Below are 26,561 nucleotides of genomic sequence, written 5' to 3'. Positions count from 1 at the left end.
TCTCGATCTAGTCTAAATAAGGGAGTGTCTCCCTCTGCTGGTGAAACAGTGGAGGTGTTGAGCTGTGCAGGTGCGTAAAGGCAGAAAACTGAACTAACTTGTGAGTAGACGTTCAGGCCACTGTGGTTAAACAAATCTGTTTTATATCCAAGAGGTTTCAAAGTCTTTAAACGAAAATGTAAGTTTCAATCATTATCAACTAAAGTGACAATAAATCGCATCCCTGCTTCAATTTAAAAAATCTTTACAGGTTCATATTTGTGTTTTTTTTTTTCTTTTGTATCGTCCAATGTCTACCCCCAACTAAACCCTGAACAGGAAGTCTTAGTTTAACAGTCTTAGTTTAAGGTGGATGAGTCAAGACGTGTGACCTAAAATAAGAGTCCTGTTGTCTGACCAACAGCATCGGGATAAACAGACAGAGGTGGAAATGGCCCTTCCGTTCCAGCAAACCCGCACATCTGCTTTGGGGGCGAGTTTCTTTTTTTTTTTTTTTTTTTTTACGCAAAGGATGTGAGCAGGAGTGGCATTCGGGGGGCTTTAAATAGGAACTGTCTCCAAACTTTGGGACAACAGAGCATCTGAAAACTTCCAGCAGCTCGCAGTGGAAAGCACCGGTTTGATCCAGGATGGACGTCAATAGGAGACTGGGAATGAGGGACACTGTGCTGGCGCTCTTGTTCGCTCTCCTGCAGGGATTGCCTCTCGGGGAAACGGCCCCGAACCCATCACCCCTGGTTGGCTCCAACTGGGGGAACCCGAGGAGATACGTTCACTTGCAGACATCCACAGACCTCAACAACTTCTACTTGGAGATCAGATTAGATGGCACTGTGCGCAAAACTACAGCCAGGAGTTCATATAGTAAGATACGCTTCTCTCTCTCTCTCTCTCTCTCTCTTTCTCTCTCTCTCTCTCTCTCTCTCTCCAATGTGGCAATATGAAGGTCTGTCTTTAACCCTCTAATGCCCGCTGATCTTTCTCCTCTGCAGGTGTGATTCTACTGAAAGCTGAAACAAGAGATCGCATCGCCATCCTCGGCGTCAAGAGCAGCCGTTACCTGTGTATGGATCTGGAGGGAAACCCGTTCAGCTCTGTACGCAAATAATTACTTTATAGTAACTTTTTTTTTTTTTTTTTTTCATTTCTCATTTGGACTAATTGCCACTATTAACTAAATCTTTCCCCGAACCTTTTTTTTCGTGTTTATTTATGGGACTATTGCGGGATTTTACGCATTGTGAAACGCACACAATTTACGTCTACTACAGACTATTTCTGAGCTGAACTGTTAGTAGTGGCGAAGTTATTTCTTTCCCTTTCTGGCAATCCACAAACACGCGAGAGAAGAAGCTATGAAAAATCTCTGGAAAATGAAAACTTTTCACCCTTGATGACTTTTTGCCCACTTTTATGAAATAATCTTTTGTATTTCAGCATTTTTGCAAAACAATTTTAGCAATTGTTTCTTTAAATTAGAAAAATGATTCTGGTCTGATTTATAACAAAAGAGAAAGAGAATTCATTTACTTTTTTCTAATGAAATTCTACAAATGAAAGTTGACTTAAACCGACAAAACTGGTGTTTAAGGGCATGCAACTTGGGGGGGAAAAAGGTTATAAAATGTTGCATTTTCACCCTCACCTTCTCTTTTTCAGCCCATCTGCCTCAGAGACGATTGTCTGTTCAACCACAAGCTTCTGGAAAACAACCAGGACGTGTACTACTCCAGCCGGACCGGAATCCTGTTCAACCTAGAGGGCTCCCGGCAGGTGTTCTCTGCGGGTCAGAACCTGCCTCAGACCTCCCTATTCCTGCCCAAGAAGAACACGGTGCCGCTGGAGCGCCTCCTGCTGCACAGGGAGAAGAGGAACCAGGTGGTGGACCCCTCAGACCCTCACAACGTCTACCTGGGGCAGACAGAGGACGGCTCGGACTCCCGGGCCGTGCCGGAGGACGACGCCGACCTGGAGATGGAGGTGGAGGTGGAGGTAGAGGTAGAGGTGGAGGCCGGGGACGAAGGGCGCAACATGTCCCGAGAGACGCCGCTGGCTCCGTCCACCCACGACCCTTGGAACGTGCACTCGTCCAACCCGGCCAGCCCCCGGAGCACCGGAACCATGGGCTGACTTTCGAGCTGAGAGACCACTTTACCCTTCAACTACTCTGCGTGAGTCCAATTTCACACTCCAGCTATGAGAGGAAAGCATTTACACCTGACTGTATTTTGAAAAGCTGAAAGGAGAGATTACTGACTTAATAAAACTAAATTTTCAGTCCTCAATCATTCAGAAAAGCAGTGTGCTTATACACTGAATGTGCAAAAGTATTAGACTTGACTTGCAACACCTTTTGCACAATTTAAATCATCTTAAAGTTCAACCCAACTTTAACTTTCCTTTTTCTGTTTAGTTTTGAGTTCATTATATATTTAAGGGTATAAATCAACAAACCAGGTGTGTTTCAACATGTATTCATGACTTTAGAAGAAAATCCTGGCTCTCTGCATGCCAGGATAAATTATCCAAATGAACTTCCCCATCCATAGTTGGCAAACTTAAGAACAACAATTAAGATGAGAAATGACAGAATCATTCATGAATATTGTTTGGTTTCCCTTGAAATTGCTTAGAGATATGCTGAAATGAGTAATCGCTAATCAACATGTGTACATTTTTGTTGTAATTTTGTGGTCTCTTTTCATTGAGGGTTTCAAAAGCTGGTCTGAGAAACCCACATTTGAAAGTGACATTGATGTTATCTCGAGACAGAAGCCTAACTTAGCCTACCTCCGGAGGACTGAAGGGCCTGTCTACTGGTGTGAAACTAGGCAGGCATGACTGAGGATGAAGATATTTAAAGGAATATACTTAAGAGTTGCATTTAGTAGAGTTGAGGTTAAGTTGCCTATATTTTAAAGTCCTAAGTTTACTGAAGTTTACTTTAGTATTTGAAGTTTGTTAGTTTGTCAGTTATTAAACCTAAAATAGCCATTTAAAAGATGTTCAGTATCTGCTGTAGTAATTTGTTTGGGTAATTTTTCCACCAGTAATCGAATCTAATTCATGACTTGAAGGAAAATAACTGCAGGGTAAATAATATTTACAGTGCAGCAATCTTGATATCAAATCTGAACTTTTGCTGTGTGAATTCTACAGGTGCTGGGCACCACCAGCAAACACACACACACACACACACACACACACACAAAAACAGTCCCAGAGAGTATTTATTTATTTAAATCCATTCCTTTATTGTTATTTATGGTATTTATAAGAATGCTTTACAGTTAAAATGTACATAAACAAAAACATGGTTTGTCTTTGAATGTATGAGCTGGAGTTGTGGACGGAGTGTTGCTTGAATTTGGGACAAAATAAACTAATAAAGGACAAATTTTCAGTGTTTGTGTGTTATTGATCCCTGAAGGGAGATCAGGTCATATTACAGTTGCTCACGTTCTGAAAAAGAGATAATTGTATGCAAACGTACGCCGCTGCTGTGTCACAAGATGTGAAAAGGAAGTCATGAATGAGTGCGCAGGTATAAGGTTGACCCGGTTCCTGTGCGGTTTCTCTCATTAGCTGAACACCCTGCACTTTTTCCACCTCACCTGTCTAATTATTAACAAACAGGTACACGCGCTGCAGCCGAGTCACGTCACTCTAAAAATACACGTTGGAGCCAATTTTACTTTAACTGATGTTAAAATGGTCAAAGTTGTCCATTAACATTTGACGGAACAGTGCAACATTTGGGGAAATGCCCTTGTTTGGTCGCTGCTGCCAGGCAACCGGTGAGGATTTCCAGGAATTTACTGATCCAAACCACAAAATAGTCCAGTCACAGAATAGAGTGCGACGGCGACACGTAAAACGGCATATTGTCGTTTTTAGGCGTCGTTCTTTTTGAAAGTTTAAAGACACAAAGTAAATACTTTGTGGGATTTAGATATACTTTTAGAATAAATTCATTAACCTCCATTAAAAGGAGCCAGGCTACCTGCTTACTCATTTCATACTTCAGTTCAATTTTGAGGCACTTGTACTTTACTCAAGTATTTCCATTTGATTTTACTATATATTTCCACTCCACTACATTTCAGAAGGAAATATTGTACTTTCTACTCCACTATATTTAGTAACGCCTTTAGTTACTTTTCAGATGAACATTTGACACTATAATAGAACAGGTTTACAATATTCAGCAATGTTGTAGATTAAACCAGCAGTTTACAATCTTTTTTTTGTCTTTTGACTTCTTAGTCGGGGTCGCATTTCCGATGTCTGAGTGGTTAACAGCTCCACCAAACAGTGATTTTTCTTTTTAAACTCATCCTGTGATTTAATTTTAATAAACATTCAAATGATTTAATATCTCACCAAAATCAGATCAGAGCTTTGTTTTTTCTTCTTTCCTGTCCCAGTTATCATCTGATGACCCCTCACATTTATCTGCTGTCTCTGGATATAAAACTGGATATTAAGAAGTTCAAACTAGCTCTGCCTGCAGCAGCTACAACAGGAACATGCTGCTGACACACAGATTTTTCAGTATTAATAATCTAATGAAGTCATATATAATGTTTCTTATGTCAGGGGGACTAAATCACTACTTTTAATTTTATATTTTAACTTACTTACTTAATTAGTATTTTTAATGCGGGACTTTTACCTGTAATGGAGTATTTCTCTATTTTGTTGTATTGGTACTTTTACTTTAGGAAAGCATATGAATGCTTCTTCCACCACTGCTGCTGCTCATCTCTCTTCTGATCTTAACCTTAAAGGACACACTGTATATCAAAGTGGTATCGATCATTTTATTTTCTCTCTGCTTGAACGTAAACGAGCATATTTCCCAGAATGTAGAATCCTTGCTTTCAAGTCATCTGCTAACTCTTAACCTTTGATGGATTCATTTTAAGTTCACCACATTCAAATTAAAATAAAATACAGAGATGCTTTACTAGCAGCAGGATACTGAAGTCGGGAGAAAGCTTTTAGATGTCTGCCCAATGCCGTGGTGACTTCAGTTCGAACTGTTTCCAGTCACTCAGACACGGAAAACTGATCTCTTATCGGGTCTTGAAGACATCCAACAGGAGCGACTAAGACTCTTCTGACCAGAGATAGCAGTGTTGATAGTGTATGTGTGGCTTTTACCTGACTTGAATAAAAGTAGTAATACCGTACTTTAATAACATTACAAGTGAACGCCTGCTTTCAAAACCTCACTTCTGCACAAGAGTAAAAGTTGTATACGCAAAAAGAATCAGAAGTAAAATGCTGCCTTTAAGAATGATAATAAATACAAGTATTACTGTATTATTATTACAACTATGATTACAGTTGTTTTTGTAAAATCTGTGTCAATACTTTACTACTAAATGTATTATTTCACACAGAAATATGGAGAATAAGTACAAAGTAGGAGAAAACTCAAACAATAATGTACAAGTACCTCAAAGTTGTGTTCAAGTGCAGTCTGTCAGGAAGTGTTTTTAAATTTCATTCAAACACTTGATTGATGCTTAAGATTTCTAAAGTACAATCTTCGTCAATGAACACAATATGGACTCAATCCATGAAGTCAGTAGTGATGAAGAAAACACCAGAAGTCCTTCTGAAAGTATAAATAATATAAATGACAATCTGGAAACAGGCCTTCTAGATTTTGTCATGTATTAGAAAACTTTTGTATTCAATAGAAGTTCATCCATTTACAGATTTTTTTTTTCAAGTCTTATTACTAAATCGCATTGTGGTTGAATGTCGATATCGCAGACAGTGAATGGACATTAAAACCAACTTTAAAAAGACCACAAAGAAAAATAATAAAACTATAAATATGTTTCGCAAATACATCCACAGATGTCGTCCATGTCGTGTCACAGCATTCTGTGATTTGTGCAAACTGTATTTATATTCAATCATTTGTGTGACCGTAAAAAACAACTTAACATGGACTCAGTGTTGTCATGTTATATTGCACAAGTAAAATGAGCAGCACCACAACTGCAAAACAGGAGACACATCACATCACTTTGAAAATGCCACACGTGCTGCCGCCTGTCAGTAACACAGAAAATAATTTAGACTTTGGTGTTACATGATAAAAGAGGCAATTCAATTCTAGATTTTAAAAATGTACGACAGACGAGTCCTTGCTGGCCGACAGTTGGAAGGAAAGTGTTTGATAATAATACAGTACTGCACAATGATTCTGACTATAGTACAGCAAAACGAGTTGATTATCGCGAAAACATCATTTACCCTGTGACTTGTTGCATTCAGTTACTGTGGTAACTTTGAGGTCTGCCTTTCATTTCCCTTTACAGTCCATAATAGTTTCACTATGCCCCAGGTAGGTGCTGTCTTTTAACCCTCTCATCTCCGTTTCACTATTCAGCAGCAGGGAGGTTTTCGAGGTGGCGCTTTCGGTTGGTGAAAACACAGCGAGCAGCGGAGAGCACGGGGCCCGACTCGGACTGACTCAGAGTGAGAATGAAGCGGCTGATGCCCGTGTTAGGACAGGGTGAAAACAGCTGCGAGTCCTTCACCCCCGCAGGTACAGTGCACTTTAAGTCCTCCACGAGGTGCTTGATGGCTACACGGATGTAAGCGCCGTGGCTCACCACCAGAGCGTGGACCGACACTCCCTGAAGACCGTCGTCGGCCGAGCCGCCCGGGGGGACGTCCGAGGCGGCAGCTGCAGTGCCGTGTGCAGCCTCTCTGGACGCCGAGGCCCCCGAGGAGGAGGCAGCCGGTCCCGACGAGCCGTGCTCCTCCAGCATTCGCTTGAAAAGAACTTCAAGGAATTTTTTGAATCGCAGCTTTACCTGAAAGCAAGGTGACAGTGACGCCGAGAGATCAAAAATTATTCCTGGACTCCAGGAGGCTGTGAACGAGCAGCTGAAGGAGTCAACAGCTCAACGGAGCTTTCTGTCAGCTGACGTTGTTCTCTGTATTCGTGTGTCCTCGTACGTACTGCATATGAAGACAGTAGAGCTGAGATGATTAATCAGCAACTATTTGTCAAGCAAAGGAGGCAAAAAAAAAAAAAATCGTCAGGTTGCAGCTTCTCCAGCGTGACGATCTGATGATTTTGTCTCACGTAGAAAGACTTTGACGACGGCTTATATGTAACTAATAGTCCAACTTCAATGAGACATCAAAAATGTATGGATGATTCAACAGCCGGATCAAACCACTCAGCTGCCGTCACTCCAGCAGAAAATTCATTCCTCGTTGAATAATTGACCAGTTAAAAGGATATTTTACTGCGATAATTCAGTGAAGAATGCAGCAATGCAAAATAAATCAAACTGATTAGGGAGAAAATGCGATTATGGTCACTTCCCAACAGGTAAATGTGGCCTTAAAAAACTCTTCTTTTTTTTTCCTCATTCCCCCACAAAATTATCAGCAAAGCACAAATTGTCACCTTTTAATACCTTTTTGTCAGCAGGTGTCACTGACTGTTACCATGGAAACATAGGTCTCCATTCAGAGTTAGCCTGTAGGCCGGACGACTTCAAATAAGCACGTTTTTATTTTCATAAACCTGTCGAACTTGCATTACATTAATCTGTCAGCAATTGTAAATATCAAACTGGTGTAACACTATAAAACACTCTAATATCTTTGGACTGTTGGTGAGAGAAATCAAGACACCCGAAAATGATATTTTTTCCCCGCTATTTTCTTTGACATTTTATAGAGAAAACAACAACTGATTAGCCACGATAGTGCAAATTATTGTTAGTTGCAGCCTTAAGAAAACAGAGGTGACAAGAGAGGCAGCAAAAGTCAGCACACATCAGTAATGCCCGGTGAAAACTGTCTCCGTAGCCGGTGACTTTCAGAGAAACTGGAGGATTAAGTGCTTGTTTGTGAGTCTGTTAACTCGGGCTAAAATAACACTCAAAAAGCCCCAAATTAATCACAAAGCACGGCAGAGAGAACAAGCTGAGTGTGCAATAAACTGTGAAGTCACAGCCCATCCCTCTTCCCACACATCCCCTCAGCACCCGACTCTCGCATGTCTAATAAAGGTATAAAACGCACCAAGAATGGCAACTTACAGCAAAAAGGAAACAACTGTGGCAGCACGGTCTACGCATTTAGGCAGAGATGTTGAAGTCTGTCATGAAATGTTACCCAGCTACATTCATTTGCATGAAGGCCTTTAAGATGCCAGAGTAGGAAAAGCATAGTTAATAACGTTAGCGATGGCATCTGTTCTACTTAAGTGTCCCAGTAACCCATGACAGTGTGACAGAGAGCCAACATACCAAGACTGAAACTGAGCGGTATGACATGACAAAACGTTGCATAGCTTCCGGGCGTTCCCACATCATCTGTGTCAGGACAAGTGGCCTTGTGCCTTTTTAGAGTACCTGGGATTGTTAAATTGCAATACCCTAAAATGAACGCTGCATGGCGCTGTTGCGCAAGCTTTACTCTGCTGACCTTGAGTGACAAAGTGGCTATTTCTAAAAAGGATACACATGACAAAAATCAGCGTCTGAGTGTTGAGCCCTGAGTCGATCTGACTCACCTGGTCCAAAGTCTCGCCTCCCGGCGGTGTGAAGTCACGGCACGACTGACCGGCCGCATTGGCCATGTTCTTCAGATCCTCTTTGTGACGCCCTTCAGCGACGCCAAAGCCCTGCAAGAAAACCACAATTTAGCAACCGTACCGGAACTCTGATATTTGAAAGCGGTATAAAGCAAACAGGTCTTACTCTTTCTCTGAGTAATGGCTCCAGAAGCATCTCCGTGCCAGAACAGTGAGTGCTGTTCCTCAGAATGATTTCAGCCGTCTGATGAAAGAGACAGAATTGGGAAATTATTGAGTCAATACAGTTGACGGCGCCAAAAACATCTGTCATGGAAGAATTAAAAAGGCATTAATACATCATCAGCATCAGTGAGTCAAAGACCGGCGGGACGTGAATGCTCAGACAACTATTTCATTTCCATAAGTCATTCACATGCATCCTGTTTTTCTTCTCTCCTTCACACTCAGGTGATGTTTCATTGGTTGAACATTTATTCCTGATCAAAAATAAATAAGCTGCACATCCCCATGGCTCAACAGATTTTCCATATATGAATGTTTACAGACACATAGAGGTCTGAAGCCACCGGCATTTATGTGCGATACCCCGAGTTTCATCTGCCTATATAAACCGCTATTGATGAATATGAACATTTGATTTGTTCATGCTTTTGATCCCCTTATATTTTGCTAATGTATATGCAGCCTCATTATTACCTAAATTAAATCACCTTTTGATGTTTTATTACTTACTTATTGAGAGCAAATATCTGACACATTTTTCTGAATTATACATATACGTCAATACTTAATAAATCTTTTTATTCCCCCCGAAATAAAATTATATATATATCAAAATCTCTGCTTGCTTATATATATATATATATATTTATATATATATATATATATATATATATATATATATATATATATATATATATATATATATATATAACTTTCCTACGAAGAAGATGACTAATGCCCAGAAATCTTTATTAGTGACCTTTTTATTCAAGTGATTCCAGACACGGCGAGTGTTATTATATATATATATATATATATATATATATATAAGCAGTATAAAGCATTTGCAGTGATCTTAGAGTTGCACATCTGTCAAGATGTCCTATTTCGGGGGGAATAAAAAGATTTATTAAGTATTGATGTATATGTATAATTCAGAAAAATGTGTCAGATATTTGCTCTCAATAAGTATATATATATATATATATATATATATATATATATATATAAGCAGAGATTTTGATTCTTTAGAAAGGAAAAACGTGAGGTTTGAGGACACTCGCCGTGTCTGGAATCACTTGAATAAAAAGGTCACTAATAAAGATTTCTGGGCATTAGTCATCTTCTTCATAGGAAAGTTCATCAGCCCTTCAGCAGAAGCTTCACCAACAACATGTGAAAAATCACTGAAAGTCACGACTTGTATAAAACTGAGAAATGAAACCTATAATATCAATAGAGTTTTACAGAAATGGACATCCATTACGTTTAACCCTTTACCGAACGAGTCCTACGCTGATCAAACCCGTCACCACCACACAAATCTCTCTGTATTCCTCAGTGTACGGAGTTTTTGTTTTTAATCGGGGGAGATATTCTCAGACTGAATGCAAACTGGGCAATATAGTATTACGTGTTTTGAGTTTCCTTTTTTTATATATATATATAAATAACTTTGCAATGTTATTGTATAGTTTCCTTCTGGGTTTTTTTTAGTCGTGCTCATCTGTTTTGATCTATTAAGTGATAATTAGCGTCTCTGGTACCGTGCATCATATGGTGACATTTATGTTTTATGGTCCATTTTCAAATGTAAAACAAAATGTTTAGGTTACGTTTGCCATTTTTCCATCAATTATTTACTTTCAACAGCTTCCACGAAAAGAGCAATACTAACAATGTGTTGGTCTGTGGCGCTCGGCAGCGAATCTTTTAATATCATTTTTAAACCTCGGTAATTTCCAAAAACAGCTTGGCCGCTTGTTGTTTTTGGCAAACATCGATCAATCAGTAGTGAATAGAGCATTTGTTGGGGACTATTTCCCCCCCAGCGGGTTAATGCACACGGGGGTAGTTTTACATAAGAGGGTGTACTGTTTGAACGATTGGCTGAAAAGAATCTACAGGGACTGCATTCATCAGGAGGAAGGAACGCGTCACATAGTGCCCTGTTGTGTGGCTCAACAGTGTTTTTATTACAATCAATAAACCGTCTCTGGACTCTGAACAGAGAAAATGGTCGTCGGTTGTGGTCTTTTCCTGTAATGTGTTAACAATTATAGAACATCCTCTGACTCGTCTTCTGACATCCGAATAACAAATGTTTGTAATCTGAGTAATGGCACCAAAATACAACCATCTATTTGGCCTCGCAGCACATGGCAGAAAGGTAGTGATCACTCTTCCGCCTAACATTCATTTCACACGAACCTCCCGTCTTACCTGTACAGCCCGTTGAAGGTTGCTGGCGAACACATTGCAGAATGTGATGTCTTTGAGGTGTTGTCCCACCGCTTCGCCCTGCTGCACACCCGTCTCTGACAGGGACGTGTCCACTCCTTGACCTGAAAACACAACGTATACACAGACAGTGTTTTTTTTTGTTGTTTTTTTTAAGTCTGTGCAGGAATTCATCTTTATTTTCAACCATAAAACAAATGCAAATTAGCTTCACGGGTGTCCAGGCAACAGTAAACATGTAAGTATATTTATAACAGACATGGAGAGGTGCTTGATTCCACTTAATTTTATGGTGCTTTTCTTATTTCAATCATTTTGTAATTCTGTTTTAAGTGTTTTAAGAATGAAGGTGATTGTTATTGAAGTTTACCTTGAAGCAGCTTTTCCCTGTTGTACTGGGTCTCCCCGCTGTGTGAAAACAAAGCACGGGATTAATAAAATCACAGTTTTAACCTTGAAATAAACGGCTGGTTCAGAAATAATACAGACGGTTGATAAGTTAGCAGTGCAGATAAGATATTCAGCCGCCACGCTTCAATAAAAAAAAAAAAAAGACAGGAAACGCTTTTTCTCACACTGACATCATCAAATCGTTCAACACAAACTCATATGAAAGTATAAAAGAAAAAGCACGCTGTTAAATATTCACTTACTGTCGTACGACCGTTAAACTAAACGTAAACATTTTCAGCAGCGTCCCTCGTGCTACTTCCTGGTTGCTTCGGCTACAATCGAGTGAGGTAGCCTCTTACGTCATGACGCATTGAGTGCTGCGTCACTACATTTTTTTTATTTTTTTTGTCTGCGCAAAATTCGTTGCGTATTAGTAATGTATTATGTAATGTTGTTAATTCGGAAGACATTTATACAAATTAGCCTATAAAATAAGAAAATATTTCGTTATAAATTAAATTAAAACGTATATATATATATATATATATATATTTTTTTTTTATATATATATAAAGAACGATCTAGGTCATACAAGGTTGATTGGCAAGATTTCAAAAAAACAATTGAGTATTTTACACAGTTAACGGTGCTCAACTGCCACCAGTGCTGCTCATATTTGATATCTAAAATCTGGAAATATTCCAAAGAAAAGACGGGATGTACTTTGGTATATTAGTCTGTTCAGTACAAATATAGAAAATATTAGTGCAGAAGAACCAATCATCAATCTATATTTCCATTAAACATGGAAACAGCAGCAAACATTTTGGATAGACGTTTTAAATTTCACACCAAAAAAAAACAAACTAAATTCTACTCATCAAAAGAAAACAAAAGAGTCAACATGAATTTAGCCAATTTATTGAGGACAAATTGTTGAGGTACACTGTGTGGTTGCACATGGGGATAGTGGGAGAGGAGTTTGGAGTAACAACCACACTGAACAACAATAAAACATTCTCATGGTTTAAACTTTGAATAAATGGGTACCTCAAAAATAAACTATGTCCCACTTTATTCCAATGAACTGATCAAAAAATGTCAATAAAACTCTAAGTAGGAAAAAATAACTTTTTTTGTCTTTCCGATACATGTATAACACAGTATAGGCTGTTTTTGACTTAGCACCAGATAAATGACAAAATCGACTTGAAAGCTGGCTGCTCTAACTACTCAGCGGAATCTGGCGTCCGACATTTCTCGTTTTGAAGAGTAGAAGTACCACACTTCATCTCATCCTGACAGAAAGCAAAGTGAAACCCGTCCAACGAATTAAGAGTGAAGACAATGTGTGTGATGTGAAGTGTGATGAGGTAATGATAAGATGGGCTCTCGCTCTATCCGTCCAAATTAACCTGAGGTACACAAACATTACAAAGAAGCAGCAAGAATATGGTAGAGTATAATGAAACAATAAAAGAATAAAAACATGCTAATCAAAGAGATCGGCAAATATGAGTACTTCCAGTCCCGCACCAAACTGTGTGACGTTCCCTCCGGTACATATACAACAGAAAAGCAAAGACTTGTTACATATACAACATTTCATAATATAGCAGCACACAAGTGAATGACAATAAGGCATCTTTGTGTCAGACTAGAAAAGAAAAGCTTCATAGCAGCAAGAGAATGACGTATATAATCTTTGTTACTTTGGAATTATCTCTTTCAAATTATGAACAAAACCTTTAAAAGCACAAACATTTTTCTTTTTAAAGCACTTTTTTTTTGGGTGGGAGGGGGAAACATTTGGCTTTTTGCAACAACATCAATGAATACCATTGAGAAACTACATTTCTGTTCTAAAATTGAATGAAGATCTCAAACTTTTCTGCTCATTGAGAAATTGGTTATATACATATGTGTAAAACTCACACAAATGAGTTTTTTTTTCTTTCAAAACTTTAGTTCAGAGAGCGGTGTACATAAAAAGAGAACAAAACATGAACGAGAATATTTAGGACACAGTATGCAACTCTTTAAAAGAACTACTGGAAAGGGTGGCTATGAGTTCAAAAAAAATTCAAGTTCAAAGTTAAATAAACGCACGGAAGTCTACGCGTGACTTGGCTTTCCTTAGTTTATAAACTATTACACTATAACACCGATTATCCTATGTCTACTCACCTGTAGGGGCGTAGCTTTCAAGACAATGTGCATTACCCCATGGGAATCCAGCCCAGAAAAAAAAAAAAAAAAAAAAAAAAAAAAATCAAATAACTTAAAAGAAAAACTAGAATAAAAACTACAAAATAATGACACCCCCCCCCCCCCCCAAAAAAAAAAAAAAAAAAAAAAAAAAAACACTGAACTCTCCTCAACCATCATCCCCTTACCAATCTTAAGGAGTGTGTTTTAAAAGTGCATCAATATTGTTCCAAGTCACCCTCTCTACAAAAAGTTAAATGGTAAAATTGATAACGAGAGAAACTGCAGCACACCTGAACCGATCCCCAGGACATCACCGGGCATTATTCCTCCTCCTGCGTGTCACTCAAGTATCGTGCAACTGCAGAAACATCATAAAGCTTAAAAGTTAACTTGCTCACTGTTTCACTATCATTCATCAACCCAGAATTCTTGCTTCTTTTGTTTTTTTTTCTCCAACCACTTTCCACATGCTTTCCTTTTCCACCAAAACGTCTCAAGAAACCCTTCAACCTGCTTCTGTTTCCTCTCCAACTTGGTAAGAACTTGCCGAATCTCCTTTTTTAATCTCGTAACGTGACATCGGTACGACCTAGCTGAGGCCAAAATCCCCCTCAATCGAACCCCTAACTGTGCTCTAACATATATGAGCTACACCGATTAAAATAGCACAACAACAACAACAACAACAACAACGCAGCCTTGCTGAATTTAAATCCGTGAACGTGCGGTCCTGGTGACACTCAGCTCCGTGGAGTTAGCAGTGGAATCGAGACTTTTTCAGACAGCAGCCACTGCGCCAGACCTCCGACCGTTTTCATGTCCTTCTTCTGTGAGCAGGCCCAGCCCACTCCAAGCCAGCACTTTTCTGCATAAATAGTAAGCAGTGCTACAGGTGCACAGTATGATAGAGGGAGCCATCTGCGATCTGCTCCACTGGCTGGTTATCAGATTGGTGTAAATACAATGTACTGTGTTATCGGCATTTCAATCACTGGTATATGGATTTTCAAATGAGGAAAATCCCATTAAAACTGAATTGATAACTGCTCACTAAAGATGGTTAAAGAGTAAAATAACTAAATGCTAGCTAAATATACATCGTCATATTTATTTTGCTAGGTTGCATCAAAAGAAATATGTATATTTCATATAATAATGCTATTTTTTTTTTTTTCAAGTATGAAAATATATTCCGGTTTCCACTGTATGATCCTAAGGCACTATCAAGTGTTCAAGAATTTACTGGGTTTTTTTGAGTTTTTTTTTTTAAATAGCTTGTTTGATTACATGTGGCCCATACAAAAGGTGAAAGTACACCCAACCGGGTGTGAATGGGGCAAAAAGGTGAAAAACTATAACAATTTCTTAAGTTTCTAGAAGTTCATGGATTGTCACACCATCACTCAAAAGGGGCGACTTGACGTAGATACTGGCAGCTCACGCCCCCCCACCCCCTTCTCTTCTCCCGTCAGCTAATTGGTAGGCAGGCACGAGTGCTGTGTGAGTCAGGTGGCGGCGATGGGAGTTCATAAGTTGACATCACGCACATCTGTTGGGGTGCTGGACTGGTCTTGCTGCTCCCTGGCCTTGTTGCCGGCTCTGACGCCGGTCTCCTGCCGGTACTGCTGGCCCTGCTGCAGGCTGGTGGCCAGCACGCGCTCTATTTGCTCCTGGCAGGCCCTCAAACAATCCTGGAACAAAAAGGATCGAAGGTGGGTGAACACGCACGCTTCCATCAAACCTCGGCGAGCATCAGACTGCTTTGAAGACACACAATGCTCTCGAGTGCAGATTTGTTTTTGCAGACTTTGTATGCATTCAGTTTTGACTTTCTTTAGCACCATTTAAGTGTCTTTACCTTAAATGCAATTTATTCTGTAATCAATTTCTTTCATTTAAAAAACAGTGTACAGCTGATAAGGAATCAAAAGATTTAAAAAAAAAAAAAAAAAAAAAAAAAAAAAAAATGCAACAGGCAATATCACAATTTTTACATTTAAAGTAATAATATCTCAGGACATGTGAAATTTACAGGATAGAAAAGTTTCAAAAATTGAAATCAATGAAATATTGAGTGGAATCCCTACATCAGCATTTTCAACAAATTTTCTAAGATCATCTCTACATGATAAACAAACAAAATGAAATCGCTATAAATAAAACCCGTCCAGTCTATTCACAGACGAAGGGACGGGTTTAATCCGAACCCATCTGCAGACACTGGGCTGCAAAATGCCACCATTTCTGGCGCATTTTATGTGCAGCAAATTGTTTAACAGCTTTCGGTCACATGCATGAAATACCGGCAGGGAATTATGTGTGTCGAGGTAGGTGGTCCTGTCTGCATCATGACCAGAACAATGGGTACCAGCACACTCCCATACCAACAACACAGAGCAGCGAGCTGCGCAACCTCAGTGAGCTGTGGTCACAGGAATACTCCTGACACGAGATGTGTGTACGTCTGTGGTATGAGGAAAGGGATGGGGTGGGGCTGGGTGTGTGTGTGTGTGTGTGTGTGTGTGTGTGGGGGGGGGGGGGGGGGGGGGGGGGGGGGTGTCACGGGTCATGAAAGAGCTCTGGGGTCTATCAGGGAACAGATAAGCAGATCTGAAACTCTGGACTCTCTCCTCCACCCCCCCCTCACCCCTCCGTTTGGGTTTACAGCACGGTCAATCCCATGTGGAGGTCTAGAGGAAATGGCTTTGACCTACTGCACCCTGACCCCAGAGTTTGGGTGTAAAACAGAATATAGGACAGTGGGACCGGATGTTTTTGGACAACTCCTCATATGAAAGGGGATCCTCTCTTTCTCGGTCCCCCCCCCCCCCCCCAGCAGGTCTGTGTGGAAGATGTGGGAGGTCTGCCTCCCTGAGCCGGCTGCAGGACTCCTAAAGAATGAGCCGAAGCTCGCAAAGAGGCCAACATTCCTTTAAAATGTACGAATAATTGGAACCCGATGGGCTGCAGTCGGAGCGCCTGTTGTGACGGCTGGGTCGCGGGGCCCACATCGCCATGGCAACGTAACCACAAGCCAGGAGGCAACGGTGTTGTTTCTGTGGCTTTTATGGATTTCTACTCTGAACTATTGGAGCAATGAGAGGAGAGCTATGGTTTATGCAGTATTACAGTATAAACATGCTCAGTATTGATCACCTGTACATAATACCATTATAAATTTATAGTTAATGAATTGTCATGGAGGCCTATTCACTCCCACTGTATTTATAATGCATTATCTGTATACAGCATACAAACACTGCCTTACAGAGCACTTATTTAGTGTAAATAATACCACTATGATGACATGTACAGTTTATGACTTACAGATTACATTAAAGTCTACGGGGCCTCATTCACTTCCATTCAATTTATGACAGTCTGCAGCATAAGACTCAATTCAAAATCCAAAATGCTCATAATGCAACAATAATAAGCCGAACAAAAGCTCATTATTGTATGAGGATATGCGTAGTTTATAACGTATATGTTACATTATAGGTCATGGATTCACTTCCATTGTATTTATAAAAGAGCATCTGCACACAGTATAGACTGCATTGAAGTTTCAAAATGCTCCTTACAAAAACAGATAATGACGTTTACAGTTTGTGACTCATATTACATTAAAGTCGATGGAGGCCTATTCACTTCCATTGTATTTATTTACATTATGTAGAGTAGAAACTCCGAAGAGTTTGAGTTATACGCAGTAATGCCTGGAGCTGGAGTATTTCAAAGTTTCTGCAGGTATGACGACAGCTTGGATAATTTTGTGTGTTTTCATTGGCCTTTACTGGAAAAGACGCTTCTCTCCCTCGTTGCGAGCGTATCCCTCCACCAGGAGGGGCACACAGCTAAAAGTGGGAGCCACGCAAAGAAATTGCATGTGTCCTACCACAAGAATGTGGGCTCTGAGTTTTAAGAAGACATTCCCTCTGCCGCTGCTCTTTATAGCAGCAGTCTGGCTCCCCAGCCAAGAGCCAAAAACTCGCTCTCCCTCTCTCCATGAAAAGTAAATAGCTTCAGTCTGCCACTACTGAAGTCATCACTTGTTTACTAAAGAGCCTTGTATGCTGCTGTCATGAGATGTTGCAATGTTTGCTCTTAACAATGCATTGTTTTGCGACACTAAAACCTTTTGAGTAATTACTTCCAGCAGGTATAAATTTCCCTCAGCGTGGTACTCACCACCTCCGTGTTGGTGATCTTGGCCAGCAGGTCTGTCAGGTTGTCTCGACTCAGCCTCTGGTCATTGTGGTCCAGCTGCAGGCCACATACAGCAGCTCCCATGCTGCCGGTGGCAATCATGGAAGGAGGGTTCATGGCAAGACGTTCATCTGGTGGGGAGAGAGTATTATGTACATTTAGTCAAGCAGAGTTTTGAGGCTATAGTGACACACGGAAATCCTATTTTGACACAAAGAGCAACAACACTTAAAATCAGCCCAGAGGAAATGCGAGAGATACACGAGGGGCGAAAACGTCTGAATCCTCTCCAATACGCTTACTACACGGTTGAACCCGATTTTCCCACAGTCTGGATTTCAACAGACGGAGCTGCATGGTGAAACCTGCGTGGTTTCCTACACAGAAACCTCAGCTCTGATTAGAAAAGCAGAGTAGGAATCCTCCTACTCGCTGAGCAATGAGTTCCAGGCATGACTCCCTTCGGTCCACATCCAAGTCTAAGAGACTTTAGCAACAACAGGCCTGGATGGAAGAGGCAAACACGGAAAACCAGCACAAGTACTGAGCGGAGGCTGCTCTGGTAAAGGTTTTAAGTCATATTAGTTTTCACCTCATCCTATCTGATCACTCAGAGTCCTCTTCAGTGCTGTTAAAGCTGCCAGGATGCTTCTTCCAAAAGTTTCTGTCGGATGGTCTCAGACGGCCCTCCCCTCTCAAAAATCTTTCCGGTGCCTGTGTCCGACTGTTTTCGTAACTTCCCAAAACCGACAATACAACAATGCGTCCTTCACACCTGCTTCGTGCCGTGATTGTGCAGCGCTGAGAAAGAAGCTGGCGTTTCAGCTTCTCGCTCTGTACTTTTCTTCTTTTCATTTTAGACAGCACTATTTCTTGTCACGTTTAAGGAAAAAGTGCGACATCGTGAATATCTTCCAGGAGAAACTGTCTGAGAATGTGTGCCATTATCTTCATACTTAAATGATACCGCGTCTCTTTACTCTCTATGACGGCCGGCTTTTTATTCAGCCCTCGAGTGTTTGGAACGACTACAAACACTCGATGATCCCCCGTCCCGTCCCCCCCGAGGATGAACAACGCGTCGCAGGAACCGGCTGTGTTTAAGCATTGCTGGACTGTTTCCAACCATTTACCAGCTTACACACCATCAAAACATACTCATGCAAATTGGCACACAATTCCTAGGAGCTATACAAGTCAAACACCAGCGCAAAGCAAGTTGCCGTGGCCTGATAGCTTTGGCTAAACCCTGGAGAGGAACCTGCTTCACTACACCCATCGTCTCTTCCATCGACCAGCTGTCTATAGGAGGAGCTCCTCCATTATAAGAATAACATCTCAACTCCATATAAAACTCCAAACATTTACATTACTGCATAACCACAGCAGGCCTCCTTTTTCTTCCCACTGCGGCTGCTTTGTGCTCGGATATACGCAGCTGCTTATGAATACCCGAAGCGACCACTGAAACACACCCATATACAAAAAAAAAATAAAAAAAATGTGACACTAAAACTGCTAAACGGGGCATGCAAGTCATTGAAGGAGCCAGTGGTTTCAATAACTAGCCCTAGTAAACAAGTGCTTATTGGCCAGATTTGACCACACTGACGTTTGTGAGGAATTTCATTGCACTAAAGTGACCTCCTCTGTTTTAAACCCTTCATTGAATTAGCTGAAAGGAGGTAGAAGATGAAAGGCAGCCTTGTGACAGTGGAGTCCTGTATATTACGCGTATTAGATGATCCTGCGGTCGTGTTTCTGTCCAGGATATGAAAATATTAGAGGGATTCCTTGTGTAGGCAAAAGCAATGCCATGAAAATTCCCCTACAGAGACGCCTGAGGGGACATCTGAGTTTGTGCTCATCCAGAGTTTATTTTGGACATGAGGCCGGGACGGAAGATCACTGCTCTGACTTTTTAAACCTGGAAGCTTCCCTGTCAACAAACAACACAGTGGCGCAGGAGAGTTCAGCTGCACCTGAGTCATCCAGCACAGCGTGTGTTTACTGGAGTACAAGTTACAGTATGATACAATCGCTATCATTCCCAGAGTATGTGGCTAATCTAAACACAGGGCTGATAGGAGTTTTCCCAGGCACTTAGCAGAGAAACGTGCGTGGCCACTTTAAGCAGCTTTTAGCAGCTGTGAAGAAAAACCCCCAGTACAGGCTGCAGAGAGAGTAGAAAGTGGATAAGGCAGCCAGAGGAGAAGAAAGAGGTCACAGATGACTCACGATGGGAGAATGTTTGTGTGTGTGGGAATATTCTGGTGGATGTAGAAATAACAAGGCAGCAAACTGAGCGTGCGAGTGGGCAAAACAGTCTGAAAAAGGCACAAGAAATGCCGAGCGGCTGAGTTACCTGTGGCACAGAGGGCGATGAACGTCTGCGTGTGTTTGCGGACCATCGCCAGCTTGTCTATGGGAAGGGGCAGCCTGCGTATGATGTGCTCTATAAAGTCATTGGGGATGACAGAGGCCATGTTCCACTTCAACTTCCCCAGTACGACCAGTTCCCAGTCCTAAAGCACAGAGAAGATGATAAAAAAAAAAAAGAAGAAAGAAAAAGAAAAGAATATGCGAGTCAATTGAAATTTTTATTTCTAAGCAAAATCTACTCAGTCAGGGGGTTAATTGGCAGGCAGCCATGCCTCCATTGACCGTGAAAAAGATCACAGTCTGTCCCTATTCCCAGAGGAAATGGGCCTGTAAGAAGAGTAACATTTCTTCACTTTATCTCTCCTCGCTGTATCTTATTATCTGCGTGCCTTTCTCATTCCTCGCATCCTTTGTGTTCATATCGCCGGCATGTGACAAGCTTTGCCCTGCTTAGAGGCCCTGCCAATGAGACAGCAAGCCCCTTCCTTCCTGTCACAAGCCTCAAACAGCTACAATGAGTTTGCACTGCACAGAGCAGCAGCAGAGATGGCTCTTTATACAGCGAGTCTCTGCACCAAAAGAAAAAAAAAAAAAAAAATGCATTTAATTTCCTGTGTGTTAATTCTGTCTTCAGAACCTGACAACTCATTAACTCTTAATGTTCTCCTGTTTAGCTTTCAGTTTGAAAGCTGTAAGAGTAAAATGAAACCTGAGTCTGTCTACAAATAAAGACTTTAATATCTAAAATTTACTCAGAAACACAAACAGCTGTCTCATCATTTTCCAGGTACAAGATTTTACAAATCTCAGCCAATCAAAGAGTTGCTGCAGGGTTTTGCTTTGCCAGTTTGATGACAACATTTTCTCAAGTCTTCCACACATCAAGTCAAGAAGAAATCTTTGTGTACACTCTGACATGTAACATTAACAACTGCATTTTCCAATTTGTTTGAGTTTGCGAATGTAGCGTGGAGCATTGACATTTCTTTTCATCGTCTAACTAAATAACCACAATTATAAGTCTTGAAGTAGTAAAGCATCTGTGTAAAATGCGAAACATTTTAAGGTGGTGCAACCAAAAAAAAAAAAAAAAAAGCTTAATTTCCATGCTGCCTTAAAAATGTGTTACCTGAACTTAAGTGAAATGATTTGTTCAAAGTCATCTTATGAGCTGTATAAATATAAATGTAAACACAAAGACGTGATCTGTGGGTGCTCCAGCTGGAACCACTTTACCAGAGTTCATTGTCATGAAAAGACATAAATGCGTATTAACGACAAAGCGGATCTCCATCTTGTCTGTTTCAGGGCTCCAGACTGTGACCAATTTTTAGAGTGCGAGCAGGATTGACCGGTCGAATTTGAGTTGGCTTCGGTTGAGCGATGCAGCTAAGAGGCAAAAGAACAAATCTGCTAACGTCTGATGGCGATTTAGCTTTTAACTTGCTCTGTTGTATCGCAGTTTAAAAGTGTTAATTGAGTATAAACAGGCTCATTTTGAAACAGCGCAGTTACAGACAATTTCTCTCAACTCCATTTTCGTGTCTTAAGTTGCTCATCGGACTGTGAACGACAACAGGCGCACTAAAGGGGAAGTCTTAGCTCAGATACGCCAGAGCCCGTTGCCCCTAGAGGATAATCGTCATCAGACCGGCTACTGTTAGCAAAATTATTTGAGGTACGAGTCATTTTTCTTTAAAAGGTCATACTGGTGTGACTGCAAAAATAAGAAGTACTTTAGTGAAAACTCCTGAATGCTCACTGACATCACTTGAACTGGTCGGGAGATATAACGACAAGCAAGCAGGAAACCGTGAACAAACTATCTCTGCAATGTTTCCATGAGCACATGACAGCTCGTTTCACATTAATAACAAAAAGTAACATTCAGTTACAAATTTGAGCCTTACTTTGCCGCAAGCACATCTAAACGTGCTTTACCAACGGGGGATAAACAACAACACGGTGCAGAGGTGACAGGTGCAGCTAGAAAATAAAAATATGAATTTATACATGTACAGCTGAGTTTATACAGCTGACATACAATCAAGAGAAGAATATGGAGTTTACAGGGATTGCAATGCTCCAAAAACTTTTAAGCACAAAACTTTAGGGACTCTCGTAGTGTCCAAAAACACCTCATCTTCCCACAAGCTTTTGCTGTGAGGCCAGCGCTCGCCTGGCGAGTGAGAAAGCAGAGCCGTGAGCCAAATCCAACAAGACGCCGTTATCAACTGCGAGCAGCCGAGATAAAACGATTCCACATTTTAACCCTGTGATGAATAAACGCAAGATTAATTCAAACCTCTCACTTCCTCTACGGAGAAGCGACACCTAAAAGGCAAACGTAATAAACACTAAAAAGCCTAAAGCTCAGCAGGGACCTTCCCCCCCCCAGTCCACAAATGCTGATGTGTCACCTGAAATGTCAGCCACCGCTCACATTTACGTAAGTTTCCTGCACATAACAGGCATAGGATCAACTTTTTTCTTTTTTTTTTTTTGTTCTAGTAGAGATAGATGATTGTGAGATGAGCAGGGCGGAGGTTCACAGTCAGTACGCTCACTTCCTGGACAGCTGCCATGACACAACCACCCCTCCCCTCCACCCCTGAAATTTCTCTCCTCCAGCTGAGGAGCCGGCAGCAGCAGTGCGTTCGTTGCAAGGAAGAGTTGCAACATCTTTCACTTGGCTCTGGCTGCCAGCTCTGTGCATCCTGTGAGGATATCCAGGAATCTGGAGTCTTACGACAATATGGAGCATCAAATGGGACGAATGTCATTTCCGTCCGCAGCTGCAGGCAACGCAGGAGGATGTATAGAGAGCATGTGGAGCAGTTTGAAATGAGAAGCAGATTCAACCACAACATGTAAACTGGTCTGGAGCTGAAATAATTAGCTGATTTATGGCCACGCTGATTGAACGACAACTACTTTGATATTCAGTTAACAACCTGGTTTCAGCTTCTTAGCTTGGAGGATCTGCTGCTTTTTTTTCTTTTTTTGTAAGACTGCAACTAACAGTTATTTTGATGTTTTGTTGATTTGTCTACAAAATGTCAGAATATAATGTAAAATGTCAGTTCTGAATGTTTTAATTCATGATTTGTTGGTTGGTAGAGACAGTTTATAACAATTTTCTTGCGTCTTTTAGAACAAACTATTAATCTAATGTAAATTATTGGAGGTTCAAGATCTTTTATAGCAGCTGCTTTGCTGTGAAAAGAAAAAAAAACATTTCACAGTTTTCTGGTCAATTATTCACTTCCTTGACTTCAAGGTTTGCTTAAGAAGCTGCATGTAAGTAAGAAAGAATTAACAAAATATTCTGGTGAATGTCCTAAACTGTCCTGGTTAGCATACAGAGCTTTTGACCATTTATACATTTATATCGTGTAAAATCTTCTAAATGTAATTGAAATACTGAGTACTGCATGACATCCACATCATATACTGCATAACTGGCACTAGATGGCATCACACGCTTCCTCAGTCCACATGGATCCAAGGAGAGGATGTGGCTTTATTGTGCTCAGCGCCACTTATAAGGAAAATGGGATACTTCCTGTGAAACCAATTCAGCCATTAGCATTATAAAATCATCCAAAAATGTGACACAACATTTTTATGCTCCCACGAAAGAATGAATGAATGAATGGGACTTTTGAAGGTCCAGTCCTTACCAGCAGTTCCCGTGGTGTGATGGAGTTGTCTGTGTACATGCAAAGTTTCTCTGCCGATAGCGGCCTGCAGTCCTTTAACTTGGAGGCCAGGAACATGCACACGGCTCCCAGGAGCTGCAAATAACTCTTTCTTGTGGGCATCACTGCTAAAAATCTGTCCAAATAATTAATGGCTAGAGGGAAGACGTCTTCATTACTCTTCTCCTCTTCACACACCTGGATAGAGACGGAAATTTAACAGGAAAAAAAAAACACATCAGGTTAAAAGAGAACGTTTAAATATGCACATAAAGTAAGATTATTTGCTTTAAAGCTGAACAACTGTCCAAGATGAGAGTGATTTTGCATGTTGGGAGTGTTAAATCTTTTCCCAGCTAAGTATAGTGTTGTCTCTGGGTTAGAGGTTAAATCACTTATATTGACATCTCTTTTCTCCGTGAAAAAGCTGCAAAGTCAAAGCAAGGCAGAAACAAATTAGTTCAATAGGAAGTCGTTCAGCAACACCCCCACCTCCCTCGCCATTCAACTCCTCTTCCTTGTTAGGGCTTGCCTCATGTCAAAAAATGTTTTAAAATAAAATAAAACATCTCGGGAGTTGTACAAAGTGTGCAAAATGTTCACACAGTTTGCTGAAATAGTTTCCGACAGTTGCAGAAAAGAAGAGTTTTCCAACATCGAGTGATTTTTTTTTTTTTATCTTAAAACTGAAAGTGCCTTTGCATTCACCCTTGCCTGCTTCGCCTCGACCCACTTTTAAAAAATTAATAATAATTATTGTGAGGGGAAAATATCGGGTTTTCGATGATGTAAATTAAGATTAACCTCTAAACTGTCGCCCGAGCTGGTTAATTCTCAAAATAAAGTGCCAACATCGCAGCTGTAAACTTAATATCCAGCTAGGCTATTTCTTTGAAGCTGCATTTTCTTCGTGGTGGAATTTCCGACTCTCCCACGCCTTTCGGGTGACTCGCTCTCATTCAATCGTCAAACAGATTAACATCCACAACAACTCTCCGCGAAGTGAAATGCTCATTTTTATGGGCTAAAATTCACTTTAAGATGAAAAAAAACAATGCAAAAAAAAAAAAAAACACACAAAAAAAAACCTCGCATTAGCTAAAGCGGTTCGGTTAGCCTCATCAATGCGTAAAATGCCCACCAACCTCGTGCATCCAACCTGCAACCATTCGTCTCATATAAGGCTGAATATCCTTCTGGACCCGCTGGAAATATGAACATTGAGGTAAAAACCTGTCCTCGATAGTTAATAAACTTTGCAACACTCTGTCATCAAAGAGGATGTTTGGGTCAGGCTGGGCTTTCACGGCTGTGTCCGACTCCAGGCAATAAAGCTCCATGACTCGGGCCCCTTCTTCCCCCCCCCCACCCCGGTTTTTTTTTTGTTGTTGTTGTTTCTGTTTTTTGTTACTAAAATAATAAAAAAGAAGAAAATAAAATAAATATTGTCACGATATTTTCGACAGCGGACAGGAGGAGAAGTGCCCAGGACGAAGCATGAGGCTGAGACTGCTGGGTTTGCTCCAGTCCTGCTGCCTCTCAGTTGGCTTCTTCCTCTGAGCTGCAAAACAAGTTGGCCGCAGCGAGACAAGTAACATCCGGTAAATTCTTCAAAATAAAAGCGTGGCTTCCGGTTGTTTTTTTTTTTTTTATCGGCCTCTTCCGTTCCCTTCCGTTTACATTTCCATCATAATAATACAACAACAACAATAATAATAACTATAATAATATTAAACGTTAAATGGGGATGGACGGGAGGCGTGGGGGATGCTGTTTAATACAAAAACTGATAGAAATCACTACTCACATCTGCAACAGAAACAGTAAAACTATTTTATAAGACTGATAAAAAACAAAAAAACAATAGCAATTAAAACTGCAAGCAGTGATCTGGGGGCCTTCCCACGCTGCACATCGGGAATCCAGCGGGTCGGGGCCGCATATTCCCGCTTGCAGTTCTAATTTTTTTCTCAATCTTGTTCCTTATTATTCTTTTTAAAAAAAATTGCCTTTTTTTTGGCCGCTTTAACGTCTTCAAAAACTCATGAAAGTTGGTGCCTGATGCATCGTTTGAACTTAAACATCAACTTCCTGTGTCACGGCAAAACATCAAACTTAGCCGCATCGCCCCGGCTATACCAGATACAAAAATGAATTTTGGGTCACTTTTTGGATGACATGCTATGTCTTTTTTTTTTTATCACTTTTTGGAGTATGACTTTTTTCTGAACTGACATGCATGCCTCAAGTGGGGATCGAACCCAGTTACATCTCACTGAGGCAACTGCAGTGGGCACCACTGTCATACTATGGCATGTAGTCCCAAATATGAAAACAAAAAGTCATACTACAGCATTAAAATGTATTAATGGGATTTTGGGGGATAAAGTTTGTGGTAGCTCGGAAAAGAAATCCAGAAGATTTAGACAGCCTTTTTTTTATTATTATTATATTAGGCTTTTGTTTTGTATTGTTGACCTTTGGTTTTAGTAGACCTGCATTTACAACTTTACCATGTGGCTCATCACTTAAGGGGGACTTGCCCTCTGAGAACCTTGTACAACTTTACTTGCCCTCCATGAACCATGTGTATTAACTTGGGTGGGGCTTGAACC

General features: G+C 40.7%; 3 protein-coding genes across 3 annotated transcripts; 1 reads left to right on the top strand and 2 right to left on the bottom strand.

Moving 5' to 3' along the window:
• The first annotated feature begins 511 nt into the window (after positions 1–511).
• fgf23 (fibroblast growth factor 23) lies at positions 512–3,252 on the top strand. The gene is made up of 3 exons (XM_069164762.1): positions 512–864; positions 993–1,096; positions 1,660–3,252. The coding sequence occupies exons 1-3, from the start codon at positions 630–632 to the stop codon at positions 2,128–2,130; spliced, it is 810 nt and encodes a 269-aa protein (XP_069020863.1). The 5' UTR covers positions 512–629; the 3' UTR covers positions 2,131–3,252.
• tigarb (TP53 induced glycolysis regulatory phosphatase b) lies at positions 3,230–11,785 on the bottom strand. The gene is made up of 6 exons (XM_069164761.1): positions 11,704–11,785; positions 11,421–11,458; positions 11,033–11,154; positions 8,751–8,828; positions 8,564–8,674; positions 3,230–6,842 (listed from the first exon to the last, which is right to left on the bottom strand). Exons 1-6 carry the CDS (start codon positions 11,733–11,735, stop codon positions 6,405–6,407), a joined length of 819 nt encoding a protein of 272 aa, XP_069020862.1. The 5' UTR covers positions 11,736–11,785; the 3' UTR covers positions 3,230–6,404.
• A 2,028-nt stretch (positions 11,786–13,813) lies between these two features.
• LOC138207597 (G1/S-specific cyclin-D2-like) lies at positions 13,814–25,494 on the bottom strand. Its single transcript, XM_069164942.1, has 5 exons — positions 25,092–25,494; positions 23,929–24,144; positions 20,229–20,388; positions 17,846–17,994; positions 13,814–15,345 (listed from the first exon to the last, which is right to left on the bottom strand). Exons 1-5 carry the CDS (start codon positions 25,284–25,286, stop codon positions 15,181–15,183), a joined length of 885 nt encoding a protein of 294 aa, XP_069021043.1. The 5' UTR covers positions 25,287–25,494; the 3' UTR covers positions 13,814–15,180.
• Between the last annotated feature and the right edge of the window lie 1,067 nt (positions 25,495–26,561).

The sequence above is a fragment of the Embiotoca jacksoni genome, unplaced genomic scaffold (genome assembly GCF_022577435.1).
Source record: "Embiotoca jacksoni isolate LCO1_2020_lvr unplaced genomic scaffold, fEmbJac1.0.p SCAF_32, whole genome shotgun sequence".
In the NCBI taxonomy this organism is placed as follows: Eukaryota; Metazoa; Chordata; class Actinopteri; family Embiotocidae; genus Embiotoca; species Embiotoca jacksoni.
Note: the sequence above shows the minus strand (reverse complement) of the source record. Positions and strands in the feature narration are given on the sequence as shown.